At 37.7% G+C, this 21,872-nt stretch overlaps 1 protein-coding gene across 1 annotated transcript; it reads left to right on the top strand.

Moving 5' to 3' along the window:
- The first annotated feature begins 1,194 nt into the window (after positions 1–1,194).
- Positions 1,195–21,856, top strand: LOC126852359 (TWiK family of potassium channels protein 18-like). The gene is made up of 6 exons (XM_050597100.1): positions 1,195–2,341; positions 3,120–3,285; positions 19,420–19,576; positions 19,695–19,779; positions 20,166–20,338; positions 21,084–21,856. Exons 1-6 carry the CDS (start codon positions 2,042–2,044, stop codon positions 21,373–21,375), a joined length of 1,173 nt encoding a protein of 390 aa, XP_050453057.1. The 5' UTR covers positions 1,195–2,041; the 3' UTR covers positions 21,376–21,856.
- The last annotated feature ends 16 nt before the right edge of the window (positions 21,857–21,872 follow it).

Raw genomic sequence — 21,872 nt, forward strand, 5'->3', positions numbered from 1 at the left:
TACCAATGAAAAAATAATCGACTTATAGCAATCCTCTTTTCGCTTATCTCTTGAATATCGGTTTTTATTCAAATCGTTTTATTAAAAAGAAAAAAAGAAAAGAAAATAATCGAGAGTAGAAAAGAAAGATAATAAGTTCTTAAGTTTGTTAGAATTCTTTTATAATGTGGAATTTTGATATCGCCATATCTCTCGAATGGAAAATGGACTGCGGCGAATCCGTCTACCGGGTGTCCGAGTCGTATCGGCGATTTGACCAAGCGATTTGAACCCGGTTATTTTCGGCGACGCGTTATTTTAAGACGGTGCGCGTCGTGACTATGCGGGGTGTCACGGAGTCAGTTTACGGGGAAGCCTCGTCAATACGGGTCGTTTTCCGCACACTCGGTGGACAAACCCGGAATCGAGACGCATCGCGGACTTTTCCGCGAAAATTTATTCGAGAACCTTAATTACGACGCGTACGTAATGATGTAACTGGATCGTTGTCCGCAGACGAGCGACCAGGTCAAGGAAGCAAAAAGGAAGGTCCTGGAGAATTTGTGATCACGGTGGAGTTTAGGATCGACGTGTGGATACTTCCGGGAAAATGATCTACGAGAGATGAAACGAACGGTGTTTTAAACTTACAGCGGCTCCTCGACACGTGGCGGCGGACGTCTCTCGTAATCGGTCTGTCTGGTGCACCAGCCGCGTAGATGTATACGTATCTAAGTATAGCTCGCGTGAAACGCGAGCATAAACGTAGAAATCGCGAGTGTCAATGAAAATAATTATGGTGCGCGAAACGAACGGCACCGATTCATCGGGTCTACGTCGGTCATTTTCATCCCACACTGTTCGATATCCTCAATTTTTCTCATTTTTATCGTCGCTCTCCATTAAAAACACTTATGGATGGACTTTCGCAGGCAATAATCCTTCCGGTTCAACGATCGCGATGACGGTATAATCCTTCGACAGATGGACCTTGATATTAATTTCGATAAACCAACCGGCATCGAGCGCCTCGTTATTAACGTCACCATCGATCGGGCGATTTGGACGTATAAAAGATTCTAATCCGTCCTAGGTTTATCGTTTAAGTCGCGAGAAGATCGATACCTCGCGTTTAATTTATTAAGAGACACCCTCGAATGAGTCTTGCTTTTGGTGCGCGAGAAGAGTTTGGAGGGGAAAGCTAAGGGAATTTAATTAAAGAGACTCGCGTCTCCAACGGCTTCGGGGAGATCGTTGATCATTTTTCGTGCGATCGTAAACAGTTTCACAATAAAATTTGTTAAACGGCCAAGTGGCTCGATGTCGTATTTTCGATTCCCCACGGACGAAATCGATACGAGATATTCCTGGGAAGAGACAACCGCCGCGAAGGAGACCCCCGGAAGAGACGTGACGTTTTCCATTAAATTCACCCGGCGTAATTCTCCATTAGGCCAGGTTGGAGCAATAAGAGCTCGCGATCTTCTTATAGGAAAGATCCGTTATATATGAGTTGGCTCGGTAATAACGCCATCGGTTAATCGATCTCGTTATTGAGCAAAGTGTGTCTTTTTTCCTAGGCTATCTACTTGAAAAATATGATTTAAACAAAGTCGTATTTTCATTCAAGCGTATAGCCGGAAATGCATTTTTTACGAGAGACCTGTCTGACTCGCCATAGATAATTTAATAAGACATTTTAAAATCATGAAAACACGTGACGTTTTGTTAGAAACGATTAGATAATTCGCAAATTATAATCTGTTTTTTTACACAAATTATCCCGAAGAATATTCACGATTTATTCAGGCTGTGGATTAATGAGCGGACTAATCCTGCAAAACAAAGCTTCTCGACTTTGGTTTGCAAGCGACAATGCGGATTCCTGTGAGATTTTGCGAGAGGCATTCCGCGATTGTCGATAAATCGTCAGGCAAGGCTCAAGGGCCCTAAGCTTCCTTTTGCCAAAGGAATCCTCGCGATACGACGGGCGAGAACTCGGCGAACCGGAAGCGCGATGGCCGTAAATCGGTGACCCAGTCAACGTGACGTCGTCGTCTGGATGGAGACGGACAAACCGTCCCGCTCGTCGGCCAGTAATCGGAGCTGCCAGCGCTCAAGTTATCGCAGACGACGGAAACGCAGGCGGAAGCCATGGGGTGAGCGGATCGCCGACTGGACCAGGGCCCTCATAGCTTTTCTCTTCAGCAACGTCGGCATCGTCTGCCTAGTGGTGGGCTACACCATCGCAGGCGCCTTCTTGTTCGCCCACATCGAGGGTAAGACTAACCCGGACGTTGCCGATGAATTCAGCAGATGCAGAAACCTGACGGCCGCCACTCTCTGGGAGTTAACTTCCAAGGTGAATGATTTATCCGAATTATCGTACTTTCGTCCTCCTCTTTTTCCGCGACACAAAAATGCGCACGGTGAGGGAATCGTGAATATTCAAAGTATCTTTGAGGTGAATAATGTTCCGCTTAGATAATCGCGAAATCATTTAGCTAAAGATAAGATAAAATATATATATATACATAAGTGTACTTAAGGTGAAAATTGTCTTGTTTTAAATTTGATTTAGAAAAAAATGCCATTACAAAGTTTCATCTAAATAATTTTAAGAAAATAACTTTTTTTTAAGAAGAAAATTTAAAATATAGAAACAATATTCTCTCATATTTTTTTTTTTTTATAAATCTCTACTTTATAAAAATAAGAATTTTTAGAAGCAAAGAACTTTTGTAAAAGGATTATGTATACTTATAAAGATAAGATGAAGCGATTATTTCATTTAGATGATTACATCATGATTATTGAAATATTTTTATTTAGATAACAGAAAATAGACTGCTCCTGAGGATATATCTAGACCGCGCTCTTTTTACGACCACCCCGGTTTCTTTCGTATGAATTTTCACACGTCTTTGTTTGGTTGAAACGTCAGTTAAAGTTACGAGCGTCAGTTCCGGACTCAATGTATACAATAACAGAAACGATAATCTACGTTGAAATATTAGATTCCGAGATATGAAGTTTGAAATTATTATAGGTTTTCTACGTGTGTGTGTGTGTTTATTAACATTGCCAATAGCAATTTCTCTCCTTCATTAATATTCTGACGTCGCTGATATTGTACGTAGGAAAATGTGTTCTCGGAGAAGCTATGGAAAGCAAAGGTGAGAGACATTCTCGAGAATTATCAGAAGAAGGTGGTGTTGGCCGTAAAAAATGGGTACGATGGTATGGAGAATAAGTGGAGTTTCTCTGGCGCCTTTCTGTACTCCCTCACTGTGATAACGACGATCGGTGAGTGTTCTCTTATCTCTCTCTCTCATTGTCAGCGTAATATATTTTTCTCAAATTCATCGTTAAATAATTTATTCGATAATAAAATGGGCGATATATTCGATTTCTTTAATTCAACTCTCTTTTTATCCAGCGAAACTGAAACGAAATTATGTAGCCTCGCGGATATCCGCTTTTGTCTTTGATAATAAAACGCGTCAGAGCGAGAAAGCTTTTGAAAAATGTAGACAATTTACTCGCTCCCGGATACTTGGCCGTACTAAACAGAGCGCGCTTATTTGCGCTCTTAATGCCCCGACTAATGCCCACTTTTCTCGTCGCCACTGATAAATCTCTTTAAGTTAAGATAAAGGCTCCTGTGCCGGTTAGGAGGTATAAATAGGAAGCGTTTCAGATTTTTAATTTGAACAATATAAAAAGTTGACAGGCGACTCTCTTAATATTTTTAATCAACCGTGATTAAAACATTTAGACGATTTATTTTGCGAGTAAACTAAAATTGTCTGAAGATATGTGCATGTGTGCATAATACGTGTGCATAAATTTCACAATTCTTCCTTGTTATTGAACGGAGGAAAAATATTTCGTAATTTTGTCGCAAGATGAATAATCTTGCGACAAAATATATAAGGGAATAATATCCAGGGTATGTAAATGAACATTCGTACCACAATGTGGTAAGAAAAATTCGGCTGCGATCTCGAGCGAGCAATACGTGTCCCCAAATAAGCAGCCATGCCCGAAAATAGGGAGCGAATTTAAATTGTAAAAAATGCACGGGGGTACAGAGAGCTGAAAAATATATATATAGTACATATATTTTGCGCTGCCCAAAAAAATATCAGTTGAGAAAAGAAATTGATAAAAGAAGAAAAAAGCGAGAAAGCAATAATGATAGACGTAATTATTAAATTCCTATTTGACAATCATTTATATTTGTTTATCAATTCTTTTTCCTATTTTAAAGATTTGATATTTAAAAAAAGTTCATACCGAAATTCTTTTTAAATATACAAAATATTAACAATTGTCCCGTCATAACAAGATTTAAAATCTTTTCGGACATAATTATATGTAAAGCTCTTTTAATAAGCAAATTGACATGATGATAAACCGATCGATATACCGCCAATGACATGGAGTTGGTACATTTTTCCAAATTTTATCGAATTAATTAAGAATCATGTCGTATATTTTTCTATTTTTATCAGCTACAAACGCTACTCGACTTTACTCTTTTTTTTTTTTATATGGCCAAATATTATTAAAATGCTTCTCTGGCGTTTTCAGAATTCGTGCGAAGAGGTCTTGATAGAAAGAATTCGAAAAATTTTTTGAAATTCCAAAATATTGAAAAATATACACACGTCACTCGCGTTTCCCTTGTTCAAGGAATTTAATATAAGCGCATTCAATTTTCCACAAGGTGCAAAAGTGACTCGCTAAAGTTCCACTGATCTTAATCTCGAGCAGAAAGCGCTATATTTCTCGCGAATCGATGAAGACAATTAAGATTTAACCGCCGGTCAAAATGAGCCAACTAAAAGCGGAAGCTCGTCGTCGCCGACTATCGATTTTCATAAGCACATTTCGCCCCGTTCTTCCTTTCGTTTTCCCTCGAGATGCGCCGAAAAAGATCGAATTACCGGGCGGAAGAATCGACGTGAAACGTCGAGTTATCCAGGCCACGAATGGTATCCTGAGACTCGAGCGGGATTTATCATATTCCGGAGCTGCGCGCGACTATGAAAGGGTAAAGTGATATTAATGACTTTAACGTGATGGCGGCTTTGTTTTCGGTGTTCCGCATGTGCTAGGGGTGAGTGTGCGCAAAGAGTATAAATCATGATTATCGTGGCGAAATTACGCGAAAGGAATTGCATAATTTGTATGAAACGTATCGTATAAATTCGTGAAAGTATTCGCGAAATATATATTTCAATATATATTGAATCTGATGTCGAGATTTTAATTTTTTTTTTTTTTTTTACATAAATTCATCGGTCAGCATTTTCCAGCAATGATGTTGAACAATGTACGTAATGATAATAATATCATTATTTAATATACAGGATGAATCAAAACCATCAAATGCCTTTTTAATAATAGATTCTCCAATCAGTTCGGAGATGATCTTTTCTCAATAAAAATGTGAAGGCATCAATAGTTTCTGAGTTAGCGATTCAAAAAGAAGGACTTTTGCGCAAACTTTGTGAAATTAAAAGATTAACAAAATTACATTCTTTAAGTTAATTTCAGATGGAGTTTACTTTGATAGAATCTTTTTTCAAGAATTAATTACAAAGATACATGATGGAAAAATTAAAAACTTGTAATAAAAATGATGATATCCTTCGACATTTTTGCTAAGAAAAAAATCCAAATTGGCCAGAAAGAACATGCTATAAAAAAAATATCCAGAAGTTTAATAACAGCCTATAAAAGTACCAAAAATCAAAATGTCATTCTGATTAGATAAAATTAATTCAAATACTTTGTTGTTGCAACATAATTTAGCAAGTAGAATAATAAATAATTATAATACTATCGAATATATAATTAAAGCACTGATAATTTATGTAATTTTAATGGGATTTGCCACACACAATGATAATATTGTTCGAGAATTTATTGCACTCTGATAATTATTGTACTGGCAATTAGTATATCGATGATAGTCTCGTATTATTTTAGGGAAATTGCGCGATCGAATGCTCGAATCAATAATTTTATATTTTCATTGAGAATTATTTTCAATCTCCGACGTTATCCGAGTTGTATTCTCGATGGTCGGTGCAGCGCGAAGTCGGTCATTTTCGATTAACATAGAATTAATTAACGATACAGAATATTTGATACTCCAACGAGGCGCATTCTCCGCGAAATTGCAATCATAAATCGATGAACTGCACGTTAGTCAATTAATATTAAAACTGTCGCGCAATTCAATTGGCGACAGTATGCAGTATTTAATAAATAAATTAATTAGTTGCTCCCTTTTTGCACATGTGTTCGTGTGTATATGAGAGAGTGATAGAGAGAGAAAATAAAAGTGGAACTGTCATTATTAAAAAAAAATTCTATTTTTTAACTAACAAGCATTATTTATCTATTTGTTGAGATAAAAAGTTACATGATATTAAGAAGTATCTTATTTATCAATTTACTTAAATATCTTTAATCCTTTAAGATATCCAAATTGCTAAATCATGATTTTCCATTATCAGTCATCTCACATGACATTTCGCCATTCCGTGGCATTCTGTGGCACAGATAACCGGGATTGATAAGCGACGGTGGACGGCGCGTTTCTGATGAAAATCGCGAGATTGAATTGCGCCGTGCTCGATCTCGCATTTTCCTCTCGTATCCGATATCCTTTACGGAATCGCATATTGCTGCCGAAAATTGCGCGTCCGCGACGAATCTGCGCGGCTGGATGATGGTCGAGGACTTTATTAGGCCGGAAATTAATTAACGCGCGTGTCACGCTCGCGTTGATGGCTCGATCTCTCGGGATCGAGAAAGCTCGTTCGTTCGTTCGTTCGTCGTGAGAACGTCCGATGTTGGTCACCATCAAGATCGACGTTCCGCTCGGCAATTAATTTCTTCAGCGCCGTCCTCGCAGATTGAGTTAGCAGTTAATCTTTCGGACGTGCTAATGGCTAAAATATTTGACGATAGCAAATATTTGCTACTTTTATATCAGATCATCCGATATTTTTTCCACGATATTTTATATACGCAATTAATAATTATTATTATAAATTATATGATAAATGTATATATTATATAATAAAAGTTAGTAATTTATTATATATTTTTTTTAATATATATAAAATTATTATATATATTTTTTTAATATGTATAAAATTATTATATATTTAATTATATAATAAAATTAATTTTAATCATAATTATTATAAATTAATATAATTGGCAATTGTGTTGAACAAATGAGATATTACGATTAAAAAAGGGTGTATTACAGAAGAATGATTTGATATATTTTCTCGCGGTATCGCGACAGCTTGAAATGTGCGCAAAGCAAATATGCTCCCGCACATATTTGCGTTAACCGCATTTACTTGCGCCAACTCCTTAAACTTTTGCCCCGCGAACGCGATGGGGGGGTGGAGGTGGATTAACATAAAGAAATGCCCGGGAAATATATTACGCCGCGTTTCCCAATATATTCGCACGTAACAGAAGTTTCCTGTCGCGAAGGAATATTCGATTCGTGATTGACGAAAACTCGCCGAAATCTGATTAAATAATTCTCGACAGGGAGGAGAAGGCGCGAATTGCGACATGGGCCATCCGAAGGCAGCCTCGCGCTTCGAGAGTTTTTTAAATATTCCCTCAAAAATCGGGTCAATGCCGTTGAATTGGTAATATCGATCGATTTATACATATCCCGGCCTCGGGAGAACCCTAAACGAAGGTCGTAGCCTGGTGTCCCTGTAATCGACTTAACCACGAGATATTTTCAAGGAGCTATCTTCAGCTAAAGCTGAAGGAGCTTCACGAATACACGGAAATTTTCTCGAGCGTACAACGCGAATTTCTTGCCTCAGCTTTCGCTTATTCATGTAATCTCCATATTTTGATTTATATCCAAATTTCGCAGCAATAGAACAAGAAAGTATTCCATTATGCGTATTTATTCTCCTAGCGCAACAGCTATCCTCGACTTAAATAATTGTTAACGATAGAATTAACGATAGAGTACGACATATGTTCGTGATATATATTCGACTATATGTAATAAAAAATTGTTTGAAATTATATATATAATTATATTAAATTGTACTCTTTTGACATTTTAATATTAAATTAAAGTCGATCGACGCTTTTGCCGCGAAAACCACTCGATTTCGGGTGGTGAATTATATATAATGTGAAGTGTGAAATTACATTGGCGAGGATTTAAATGCGATCGCGATCATGACGTCGCGCCTTTCAACCAAAGTGGATAAGAAATTTTCTTCGTCTCGGGGAAAATACGGCAGGAAACCCACACGCTCTTTTTCTCATAATGGGATGCCGGCGTCCTGTGCGACATTGTCGACACCGAAAATCCTTTCTTATCGTTGTAGCGGAATGTAAGACAAGAGAAGGCGTTACGTTCTGTCCGAAGGGATAGAGTGAAATTAAGAGTAATATATAATGTGAAATTTTATATATGAGCGGAAAATTAAATATACAATATCCGAGAAATTAAAGATGAGGAGATTATCTGGAAAGTTATCGGAGATATTTTTTTTAACTTGAAAAAAAGAAACAATATTTTTATTAAATAAATTGTATCTATATATATCTGTATAAGTCATTGCAATGATAGCCTTCTCTTATCGCGCGTTGAAAATTGTACGACTTTGTAGGTAATTCCTTTTCATCTCTTTGAGAGTTTCCCCGACGTAGGGCTTGAGCACAAAAGCGCACATTTTTCTCCGCAAAGGATTTTAGAAGTCTACCTCTCACTTTTTAACGCAGAGACGCTCACTTCCTTTTACGCGGACGCTCCTCTTTTCTTCTCGGTCAAAACCCGAGAAAAGGAGAGAGAGAGAGAGAGAGAGAACGGAACAAGGATTAACGAGTGTGCGAACTTTTCGGCAGGGGACGAGAAAAGGGAGGAGGAGGGGACGGAGAGATCTTTTAATTAATTCCGGAAGCTCCTCGACCGGGGCCCGCTTTATTCCAAGTGCGATTACGGTCCCGGTATCAACCCTAAAAGGGTCGGCATCCTAAAGCGACCCCCAGGATCGATTCGACGAGCTGAGCTCGAACAACCAAAGTCGGCTGATGACGGTGCGCGAAATTTCGGCCGACGATCGCCCGGGGAGTTGGCTACCGCAGGGATTATATACACACAAAATTAGTTCATTCTCGATTTTATGAATTCTTTAAAAGATGATTTAATAATATTTATTTATCTAAAAATTATTCAGTGTTTTTATTCGTTTCAATTAAATATACAACGTGCCTAGGTAATCTTCCTCTCTTTCTCTTTCAAGTTTCAGACTGATTATTTTTGTAGTTTTAATTTGCTACAAGAATTATAAAAATAATATTTTGTGTCGCTCAAAAGATTCAGTCTATACATATATATGTAAAAGGCAATTGTTTCAAGAAAAAAATAGCCACAGTATATTTCTTAAGCGTAAATATTAAAATTGCGCGAATAAGTTGAAATCCTTTTAAATCCCTGCAATTCAGGAAAGATATTTTAATACTAAAGAAAATTTTAATATTAAAAAGCTTAAAAATGTTTAAAATATTACGAGATCGTCGCTGCATGGCTCTTATAACAGTCATTTTTTTTATATGCTCGGCTTCAATTACCCCTTTTAATCTTAATACTATCAAGGCTCGGAAGCAGCCAATTAAAGTGGCCCGTCGACTAATTTGTTTAAAGAGTGTCGGGGAAATTCTTGGAAACTGCGAGTAACTTACGAGGAGCAATGGTGTAATTAGTCCAGTTAAAAAGAAGAAAAGAAATCGAATCTTTTATTCTTAATTTCCTACCAATTCCTCCTGCAATATATTTTATCCGACAAGCATACACATTCAATAAAATTGGAAATAAAATTTTGAATAAAAGCATCGAGACCAAAGCTTTTTCTGGTTCGTTAATTTAATTTATTGCATTAAAAGCTGTAACTGAATCTAAATTGAGAGACCCTGCGTCTCTCAATCATTTTCTTCGTGCTTCGAGAAAGAAAAAAAAAATAATCTGCCATAAAGAATTAATCTGCTTGAATACATCAATTAACACTTTTATCCGCGGATTATCGAGAATTTCAATTGCATTATAAAGTAACTGCGATATCAGAAAAGTGATGAATTAGCTGGTAACGTAACGCGATATAAATCAAGTGTGATAGCGCGATTGTCACATCGGACATAATTAATGTTCGGAAGGAATCATTTCACTGTTAAACTTCTCGACAAGCCCGATAAATTGGCGCCGCGACGAATCCACCCGCTATTAATTCTTGTGATAATTGATCGCGATGACGACGAGGGATATGTCATCATCGTCGTCGTCGTCCTCGCCGGGACTTCGATTGCCCAAGACGAAGAAATAAACGCGCGCGTACGTACGGGAGGATATCGGTTTCCGTATTTTTGGTTAATCGCCAATAATTCCCTGGCCTGAAGCCCGACACGACCGGCCTAATGTCCCTGATACGTCGCACACGTGATACCTGTTACGTGCGCGGCAAGACAAGCGTGTCGTTAATGCCGATAATGCTATCCATGCCGATACCAACGAAACGCTTTGACATTCCGGCCCATCAATTAATCATCCCTCAATCGATCACCCGCATTCCCTGGAAAACTAATTTTGGAACAAAAGGCGAAATTTGAAAAGCGAGTTTCCGAATTTCTTCTTCATTCCTAATTCTGATTTTTTCGCAAACAAATAATTTTAAATTATTATTGACTATTATTATTAGTGTTTATTATTTTAATAATAATTAATGATTATTTTAAGTATTTTGAATTTCCTTTTATTCCAAATCTTAGATTTTTTAATTATAAACTTTGCTTTTGACATTATTATTAATAATTTATTCTAAATATTAAATTAAATTATTGTTAAATTGTCAAATAAAAGTAAATTTTAAGTTTTATGCCTAATTTAAATTCTGAATCTTTTGAAATTGTCCGTGAATGTGTGCGAATAAGCGTGTATTCATCAAGTAATTTAACGTTTTTATAATATTAATATTATTTTTAAGAAACTTTATTTAAATTAAATACGCATGACAAAAAAATGTTTAATTAAATTAAATTATTATTAAATTAAATTGTAAGTTTTATTTCCGATTTAAATTTTAAATCTTTTGAAATTGTTTGTAAATGAATCAGCGCATTGACATATATTATCAAGTAAAATCCAATGTTTTCTTTTTAAATATTAATATCATTAAAAAAAATAATTTAAATTAAACGCGTGCATATACAAATAAAAAAAGAAATAAATTTGTAGCAAAAATAATTGAGATTGTGAAAAAGACGTTACGAATGCTTACGTATTTCCACGGCTGGTTTCTACATTAATTTATTAACATTAATTAACGATGTCTCGGCTTAGCTCGGCTTGAAATTAAACGAGACGCCATGATTCGGCATGTTTTGCGTGCTGTTTAAATACCCTTCGAATTTCATCGCGAATGGAAATGGAAGGAGATGACGAGTGCATGTATCATGTTAATTTATGTCGTGTGGCGCGTTGCAGTAAATCAACATGAAAGCGAAAGAGGATAAAATCGGGCGATCCCGGCTGCCAAAATTGTCAGTTAACGAAAATGATAAACATCGCTGGCGGCGCCCATCCCCCCCGGCCGTATCTCGCGGCGCAGCTATCGGCGCGCTTCGAGTATTATCATGTGCACCGCTAAAACTAAATACATATCACCGAGCGTGCATTCAACGCGGAAGCTTTTACGCGCAAATGCGCGAAATGGCTCGAAAATATTATCCCCATTCATCTCTCGTGGTTTTGCATTAAGACTCAATAAAATTCTCGATATTCGAACGACTTCAATATCCTATAATGGCCATTCATTACACTGTAATTTCGACCGATTTTAGTTTTAGCATCGAATACTAGAAAAAAAAATTACTTTTATTTTTTATCATTAATGCTAAAAAAAATGTCGATTAAATGAATTGATTAAATTAAGATTGATTATCGATACAATTATAGTTAAATCACGAAATAAAAAATGTTGAAGAGAATACGAGTACGATTAACATTTGGATCTCGTACAATGTAAAATTTTCATGTACCGTCCGTGCTAATCCCGTTGAAAAAAAAAACTTACTAATCTCGTTATTTCTCGTTGTTTCGAGAAATGTTGCATAATCGGCGCGAGGAAATCGATCGCGACGAATAAACGTGGAATGGCGATTCTCTCGAATACATTTGCCGGCGATGGAGAAACTTTGTCGAGGCTGGCGACGCTTCTACATATATATATATATATATATATATATATATATATATATATATATATATATATACAATCCTGGTTAATTGAGTCCGCGGACACAGGTATCGTTACTCATTTAGTGATGGATTTAGGTTTGGCAATAATAACCGGGCGGCCGCGTCCCGCGGTCGTCGCTTTACATAACGCGGACAAGTAAAGTTCGCTTTATTATCGCTCGACAAAACGGCTGTAAACTCTCGGACTCGGCGCGTTTGATGCAAACTACGCGAACAACTAGAATATTCGTTTTCTCTTTTCTTTTTTTTTTCATTTTCGCTTAACGGACACTCGGCCGAAGCGGAACGCATGCGCGCGTGCGTTTAATGCATATTACGACGGAGGTGAGGAAGGTTTTGTACGTGCAAAACGGCCGGGCAAGTCAAATGTCAACGGCGACACGTAACGCGGCTCGTCGATAAACTCGTCGGCACTCTTGTTCTATTCGTGCCGTGTCGTTCTGTCGAGAGTCCTCCTCTCTCTCTCTCTCTCTCTCTCTCTCTCTCTCTTCGCCGCAGCGTTTCTGATGCGTCAGCCGTTGCACTCGATTACTTTTATATACGTGTCGCGAATTTCGGTCATATTTTACTCGCGCCGCCGTTTCCCCTTCCCCATCCCCCTTGCGAAATCTTGGCGGAAATTGATGATGATAGAAGATGTTTCTGCGATTCTTTCACACAATAAACTCTTCGTTAAAACGCCGATCCTTCTAAACTAATAATACTATTCGTATATATCTCCAATTCTCGAGATCGAGAGTGATTTACGAAAACGCTGTCTTTTGAAGATGATAAGAATAGGAAGTATATATTTCTTTTTCGTTTGTAAAAATATTCATTCTTTTATATTAAAGATCTTGCTCAATAGATTCTACTAAACATATGTTAGACATTTAGTGAACTTCGAACCTGCTATAAAAAAGGTATCATATTGTTTTAATTATTATTTGTCGAATGATTTGCGAGAATCCTACATCTTTAAACACGAATACAATTTTCGATTATGTCGAAATCGACAAGAGGCCTAATATTGCAGAAATTGGAGAACACGCCTGTACAAAAGTGGAAAAAAAAACAATTATATTTTGATTCTATTGTCATTATTATTCTAGAATACGCACTATTTATACAATATAATTTTTAAGTCTTAAATTGTTTTATTCTTAAATTTTTTAAATAGATATATTGTTACAGCCTTTGATGAAAAATATGTTTGCGAATTTAATAGTAATATTTAAAACCATGCGATAAATATCGTATTTTGTAGTACAAGTATTGATCCAGATTGTTGCTGATTTTACGAGTCAATATTTTGAACTTTTAAGCCTTCAAATAATTGCGAAATCAATTTAATATTTTTAATATTATTTGATATCATTGTAATATAATTACATTAATTGCGACAATTAAAAAAAAAGAAATATTTTTTCCATTTCTGCTTCGCTGTGCACTGACAGCAGCCGTATTTATTGCATTCTTATTTTTGAATTGCAGCAAAATTTCTCTTCCGAAATGCACGAACAGAACACGGAGGTTTCCACGTAAGAGTAGATTCCTCATGTTGAGATAGAATTTTATTCTCCGAGATAAAACCCTTTAAAAAAGAGAGACATCGCGAAAAATTGCGATAAAAACCGGCACCGGAATTTCTAATAAAGAAATATGCATACTCGTGATCGCCTTTGTGACTCGAGTGCTGCGTCAAACAATTGTGCGTACAATTCGCGTGTGTAAACGCTGGATCTTCAAAGCTATTACAGAAAAAAATATTTCCTGTTACGCGCGAGTCGAAATTCGACGATCGATAGCGCGGAAAGCTTCAACACGATTTACATGAAAAATGATGCGAATTAATTGTTATCGCGTTTCACGATCGAGAGTCCAATGAATACATTGACATAAATCCGGTCTGTAAAGATTGCTCGTAGAAAGGATCACCGCTCTCGAAAAATTTGAAATTTAATATTTTAATATATAATCTCATGTATTATTTTTACGCTACCACTTTCAATTTTGCGATGAAGAGAGGATTAATATAAGCTTCTTTAATATTTCACGGTAATTTCTCGCCGCTTTCATACGAGATGTCCTAAAATCCTGCTCTCAATCGATGACAGATATTTCTGAACAAGAAATATCAATATCGCAGTAATGAAATTTTGAATTGAAATTATGAAATGATAAAGGTCCGCTTTTAGAATTTTATAATTAAGCAACAAAATTCTTGTTCGCGCTCTCTTATTTCTCCCTGATGATTTCGGGATATTCTTTCAGAATGTTTAAAAATTTGAATGAAGAAAATGTAGCTCTGGAAATAAAGTTTTGGAAAATTCTCTTCCATTAAAGGCTTTCTCGTCGGATACCCTGTATAATGTTTATGCTCCAGCATTCATTTGTTGGGTGACGTTAATTTTCGCATGCACGACCCATTATACTCCGCTTATGTAATGCGTGCGTATTACATTGTGTGACGCAGGCTGAGGTCGTGAGAAGTTGCACGAACGGAACAACTTTGTTCGTGTTTCTGCGGCTCGAAACAAAAACAACAAAAATATATTCACGTGCAGCGGAACGCACATCTCTCTCTCTCTCTCGGGATATTTAAATCGTACACAAATTAGCGCTCGCGCATCGTATTCTTTCGCTTAGAACGAATTTTGACATTAATATTCGACGCACTGTTATGCGCGTGACGAAGAGGCGAAATGCGTGTAAGCACGTTGCTTGCAGGTTTCACATAATAGCGGTAACATTCCATTTTCCATTTCCCTCGCATTTACGAAGTGAAGGAATTCGGCGGAATTAGGAAGGTAGAACATTTAAGGAGAGTAAGCATGCATATTTAATAAGCGTGCTGTTTCAAGAAATCTCTCTCCCTTTCTTGAATTTCTTTCGCTTCTTTAACTTCAAAGCTTCGTGCACCAGCGCGAAGTAAAATAGAGCTTGCTCTGCTATAAAAGTAACATGTTCATTTGGGGCCGCTTGAAAGAGAGGTTTGTCGGTAATTTAACCTTTCTAATGGCAGATAACATAAAAATGTTACAATTTGTAAAACATTTTAATACTAGAGAACATTTTAATACTGTAAAAATATTTTAATATTCTTAAAACAGAGCTAACGTGTCTTTCTCTCTTTCTCTGTCATTCATTACATAATAATATACTGTCAAATTATTTCTTTTATATGTTTTAATAAAAATAAAAAATAAGAGTAATAAAAAGGAAAAATAATAATCTATTTTTTTTTACGGAATTGCGTAAGAAAGTAGACAATTTTGATTTTGTCCGAATATCTATCGTTCAACAAGTTGTCAAGTCAATATAAACTGTGTTTGTAGCGTTTATCGTCATACAATGCAAGATACGTTTGCAATCATAGCATAACATCCACACGATGTTGTCGCTTTTTTCTCGTCAATATAGTGTCAAAAAAATACGTAAAAAAGAGGTCGCACATTGGCTAGCTGCGCGATATATACACATATATATATATATATCTCGATTAGATTAACAGAGTTGTTTTGCTCATTCGTCCATTAGAAGAGTATTGCTGCAAGCGGTTGTTTATTCAACGCGCACAAAAAATCTTTCTCTCTCTTTCGACACTTTTCGTCGCTTTAGATGGACTGTGTTTCGCGATCATCGATGAAAATATTCGCGGGAGAATCTCTCTTTCCTTCGCGCAAATGCAACCTGGCGAATTTGATATTTTCGAATAAATTGTTACGCGACTCCAATTCCCGCTTGTTATCCGTTTCATTTTATACATCTGTCTCTCTATAAATGTCTCTTTATAAATGCGAGTTACACGCATTTGACGAACAATCAACGCCGTAATGGCTCGTAAAAACGGCAACGAGGATGCCCACGAGATATTGCAGTCTTTCCAGATTTGACGTTTAGAAAAGTTGTCCGTAAAAATAAAATAATATAATAAATTTTGTTTTTGCTGAAATTTGTTTGCAGAGAGATGTGAAAAAGAATGAACAATATACAATTTACAATTTGTAAGTTATAATTTATATAATGTACAGCTTAAAATTTATAGTTTGTAGTTTGTTTCATGTTTTGTTTGTATTATGCTTTAGATTCCACAGAGTTATAAATATTATAAATGTTCAAATATTCAAATATTTTTTTGTTGAATGAATGTAATGAAGATTGTAATGAATACTGGCAGGCATCCGAAGCCGCAAGGCAAGGATTAAATATAATAAATAAATAATAAATAAAATATTACGATCATTTAATTAAACATCCTATTATAGTCAGGCGAGCGTTTCATCCATTCCTCTCTCTCCTTCTCTTCTCTCGTAAAATTTCTCTCGGAGCAAGCGATGCGCTCGTGAGGGAATCCTTCTTAAGATCGCCCCTCGCGTGTCACGTCGCGCGTCATAAGTCAAACTGTCGACGAGCACGATCGTCCCGAGGATGCGTCGCGAAATTCGCGCCCGCTCCTTGCAAACGTAAATCGCGAATCGCGCGATTTACGGAGCTTCTTCTTTCTCGGAAAGCGCGAAAAGCAACGCTCCGAGTAAAACGTGATATTTACGGAGTTCCGCGTTTAAGGGTCCGTTTAGCGTTATTTTTACCGTTATTATAGCGGCTTTACGGCCAATTTTATTGCCGGCTAAAAGACGTGGAACGCCGGGCCGTAAATCGGCGTTGGTCGGGCCGATTCTCCAAAAATTAACGAGATCTCGGTCCATATTGTTCGAGACTCGCGTTAGAGACGTGCCCCGGGCTAACAAAATTTCGCACTTTATTCGGGATAATCGTGCGTGCACGTGCGCGCTATGTAAACTTTTAATCAATTTTGAATTGAATTTTACGATGTTGATAAAAGGCGAAATTGGTGGTTCAGGAAGTAAGATGTCACAAAAATTCGCAGTGCTTTTTTTCTTAGAGATAGTAACGTCAGAATCATGAGAAACGTTAGAAAGAGAGAGAGAAAGAGGGAGAAACTGAGAAGTATGACGGGCTTGTAAAATAAAATATGAGCAAATTGCGATTTGATATGAAAATTATGTAATCACGTGGTTGACAATACTAAAATGTAAAATAAATGATGAGCAAATTGCGATTTGAAATGAAAATTATGTAATCACGTGCTTCAACAAATGCCAGTAGTAAGAACACATGAATTGCAAAGTCACGTAAATTTATTATGCAGATTACTTTCCCGCGAGAAGTCGCCTCTTTTTATCGCGGTCAGCGTCCGCGGTGTGTGTTTTCTCTCAGAACTTTTTAATTTTTATCAAAATGTAAATTGTACAGCATCGCGGTGCGACGGCCGCTTGTTTGGCCCCGAGAGCCGCAAGAATTCTAGGGGACGACCGGACGATGCTGTTGTAATTTTCGAGAGACCAACAGAGAGAGAAAGAAAGAGAAGGAGAGATCACGAAAATGAAATCCGTGTCCCGTATATTCCGTTCGCGAAGCGGAAGTTCGACATGCGGTTTTCCTGAAAAATCACGCTGAATGCATACCCTTGTCACGTTCCCCTTTTGTACTCTACCTCTCTATCTTCCGTATATTTATTCGCGTGTGTATGAAAAAAAAAAAAAAGGACAACTTTTTTTTTTTGCCGCGACTTTCGCTTGATTACAAGACACGCTCCGATTCGCCCTCGATATCGCGCATCGGTTTTCTGGCACTGGAGGACTACAGCTTGTTGCTTGTCCTTTTTTTTTTTTTTAGAACGACGATGGCTAAAATTCTGCCGAAAAAGCAGGGACCTGAACAATCGTTGTTACTCGATAAATTGAGATAACAATATCGGCAGAATCCGATATTGATAATGTTTCTCTTTCCGCGGCAAGATTAATGTTATCTCGATATATTTAATATATGCGACGGTGTTAATTTAATATTGGCAATGAGATATATCAGTTTCTAGTTTAAAATCTGGCTTGCAAAAGTTTCCGCAAAACGCTAACGCGACAAATTAGATATTAATGCGACTTTTTTTTTTATCAGCTTCAAGTTTGGCCAACATTTGTCAGCTATGTAGGTTAAACTCGTTTCAACGGCGAGGTGCCGTAACCGCACCGTCAGTTTCTACGATAAAATGTAACGCGCCGGAATTTATTATCGCCGCGAGAAGCAATCGGATACTCGTCATAGTGCTACAATGTATAATCATTTCATATTTTTAAATAATTGTAAGAAATATTAATCGATTCCTCGCGCGGGCAAAATATTCCCATAGATCGGACATCGTTCACGATTCAAGTCCGTGTTTGTTTTCCTTCGCGTGAACGAGCGAATAAAGAGAGATAAAAAGGAGAGAAAATATAGGGTGTATAGGTTGTTATGAAGGAAAACTATCGCACACATTTTCCCTTCGTAAAAATCATTTTCTCGCGGGAAACGGCGCGTACTATTTTTTTTTTTTTTTCCAACGTCCAACGAATCGCGAACTTACGAGCGAAATTTTCCTCGGCCCTTTCCTCCTCTCTCTTTTTTAAAGACCCAGCATCTGCTCGGTTTTATGGAGCATGTTTCGCCACGTTATGAAACATGAATATCCGAGCGGGCTCGTCCGTCGGGGGATTGTTTACGTCTTCTTCGGGGTGAGCTGGAAACTTTCGGGATTCCGTTCAACTCTCGTAGGCGCATCTGTTGAAACAACGTCCGGTTGAATTGCCAAGAAGATAATTGATGCGGATATCGCTATCTATACGATAATGGAGAGTTATGTATGAGGACTCGATACCGAGACTGTCGTATTACGAAGCAATATTTCTAGAGAAAATATCGAGAGATACTTAGCCAGTTATCGTTTGGACACACGCATAATAAATCACTTGTAAGACGAGATAAGACAGAAAGAATATCTTTTTATCTTGATCATTAAGAAAGCCTATTTCCTTTTGCGCTTTTTTATCGCGATCACATGACATGCTTTCGTGATGAAAATTTCAATCGCACGTTCTTGATTAATAATTCACAGGCGGCGCGATACTACCGTCAGCTTTTACTTTACCGAAATTTTACTCTCGCCATAAATTAATCAAAAATGAATCAGCCCACGTACGTACGGACGCGGCAAGAAACAAGAAACACGGGACGGAAGCGGACGCGTAGCTCGTCGATAAACTCACTTGGCCGCGTTCTCGTTTACTGCGCAGGTTACGGCAACATTTATCCCAAGACGAAATGGGGCAAAGTCGTGACTATAGTGTACGCGATAATAGGAATGCCGCTCTTCCTCCTCTACCTCAGCAATATCGGCGACATTCTGGCCAGAAGCTTCAAATGGACCTACGCCCGTTGCTGCCTGTGCAAGTAAGAGACAAAGGCTGGCTCCTCTTCCTCAACCGATCCATCGTCCTTTCCTCCTCTATTTCGTAAATATCTAAATTAATCATCGATCCTGAATTAATCGTCGATGGATCTTTTGAAGGTGCCGGAGGAGACCGCACGAGCCGACGGCCAGCGCGTTGGAGATGTCGAACGGTGATCCGGCTGTGAAGAGAGATCGATGGCAGGTGAGTGACGATCGAGATCGTACTGCAACGAGCAATATCATGCAGCAGGACTTATACGGACTGCTCCAGAATCCATCGGGCGGAATTTTCGAAATAGCGATCGAGCTGAGATAAACTTTTTCTTTTGTTCCAATGTCCAAAGTTTTCCTGACTTCACCTTCAAACGGATTTTGTCTCGACCAAAGTTTTAAGTCTCTTTACTAGCGAAGATACGTTTATTACGACGAGAATTAAGCGATACGTCCAATTAAGTAAGGAGAGAATCTCGTTATGAGGAGGGGAGGGAGGGAGGGAGGGAGGAGAGGGGAGGGAGCCTCGACTCTCGGGGATCTCGAGTTCTGGAATATGCCGCGTAAAAGCTGTTCAAACAGGATTTACGTCTGCAGATGGTGAACACCCACGGCGGGGAGGTAGACACGTCGAGTTTGGAAGAAACTTCGCCGAGAGACGGTGACGGGGACGGTGACGAGGGCGGCGACGAAGGCGACGATGAGAGCGACAGCTACGATCCGCAGCACGTGACGGTGCCGTTAACTCTATGTCTTGCTATCATGGTGGGGTGAGTCTGGCGAATGAGAGGGATAACCACTAATTAAGAAACGGATCCGTAAAGAACGCGAAAGATGAACCTTCTAGAAAAGATTTATAAGAAATTTATTTTTAAAATAATCAACTTCAAAATAATTAAAGTCAGAGAGAAAAAATTTATTGAATTATTTTTTTTTTTTTCTATTTAAAATGTAATCCACATTTTAAAATAAAATAGTGAAATATTATATTTAAAATATTTTCAGATAAAAGATGAAGAAAAAATCTCGATATTTAAAAATTGGAACAGAATATATATAAATTTCTCCGACATAATTAAATGTTTAATTATTGCGAACAAGATAATTTGCTCTCCGTTAAATATCTTGCTGCTTAAAATTTTATTGAATTTAAATCTCGAAATCTAATTTTGTGATTGGAATAGAAATCTTCTGACATTTCTTATTATATATATATATATATATATATATATATATATATATATATATATATATTTCTTGTTAATTCAGTCTCGTAAGAGTTACAGAAATATTAACTTTAAGATCGTTAAATTCCTTTCAGTTCAAATCGCAATTCTATTAAGTCAAAATCCCGACATGTAATTTTCTCTAACGTTACGTCGTATCGACATCGCTGTGCGATGATCAGTTTGCGCCAACATTCCGCGATTAAACTCGTCACGTAAATTCGACGAGAGAGATTCCCTGGAAAAGCCGTGTCTGACTCACGCACACTTTTCTTGATTTTTTGGACAGGTATATCTGGGGTGGCGCGATTCTATTTTCGGAATGGGAAGACTGGAACATGCTGGATGGTTCCTACTTCTGCTTCGTCTCTTTGTCGACCATAGGTTTCGGCGATATCGTCCCGGGCGAGAAGATCTACTCTGCGAAAGGCCTCGATCTGTCTTTCATCTTCTGTTCCATGTATCTGATGCTCGGTAAGTCCTTCCAATCACGCTCGACGAATTCAGAATTATTTGCGGTCGGCAAAGAAAAAGAAAAATCCTTTCGACTCTATCTCGAGTTTCGTTACCTAACTAAATAGATTTATCATCCGGCGTCCACGGATTAAAAGTGTACAAAGTCATCCGATTTGATTCGCGTGTATTTATTTCAGCCGTCGATTAATTGGGAGACGAAAAAAGATAGGCGGACCTTGGTTTTTTTTTTTTTTTCAGAAATCCGATCGCGGAATTTTCGATTGGCGTGGCGCAAAGACAATCGTTTCAAAAGAGATCAACCGCTTTTAAATCCTGCAACGCGATTGCACCCGTCGTCGCGTATATACACGGGCATTAAGCTCGTTTCGATCGATGCCCGATTGCATCGGGCGCGATTTTTCGCGGAGATATTCAAGTGCTATCGAATACCGGCTCCGGCCGTTTCCACACGAGAGCGGCCGAATTGCGCAACAATTCGCGCAATAATATCCCCGATGCTTGAAATATCGCGCTCCAATCTAATTTCCCGACGTGCTTCATGGATGTTGAATCGTTCTCTCTCTCTTTTTTTTTTCTATCCTCTTTTTCCAGGAATGGCGTT

Source organism: Cataglyphis hispanica, chromosome 10 (assembly GCF_021464435.1).
Source record: "Cataglyphis hispanica isolate Lineage 1 chromosome 10, ULB_Chis1_1.0, whole genome shotgun sequence".
Lineage (NCBI taxonomy): Eukaryota > Metazoa > Arthropoda > Insecta > Hymenoptera > Formicidae > Cataglyphis > Cataglyphis hispanica.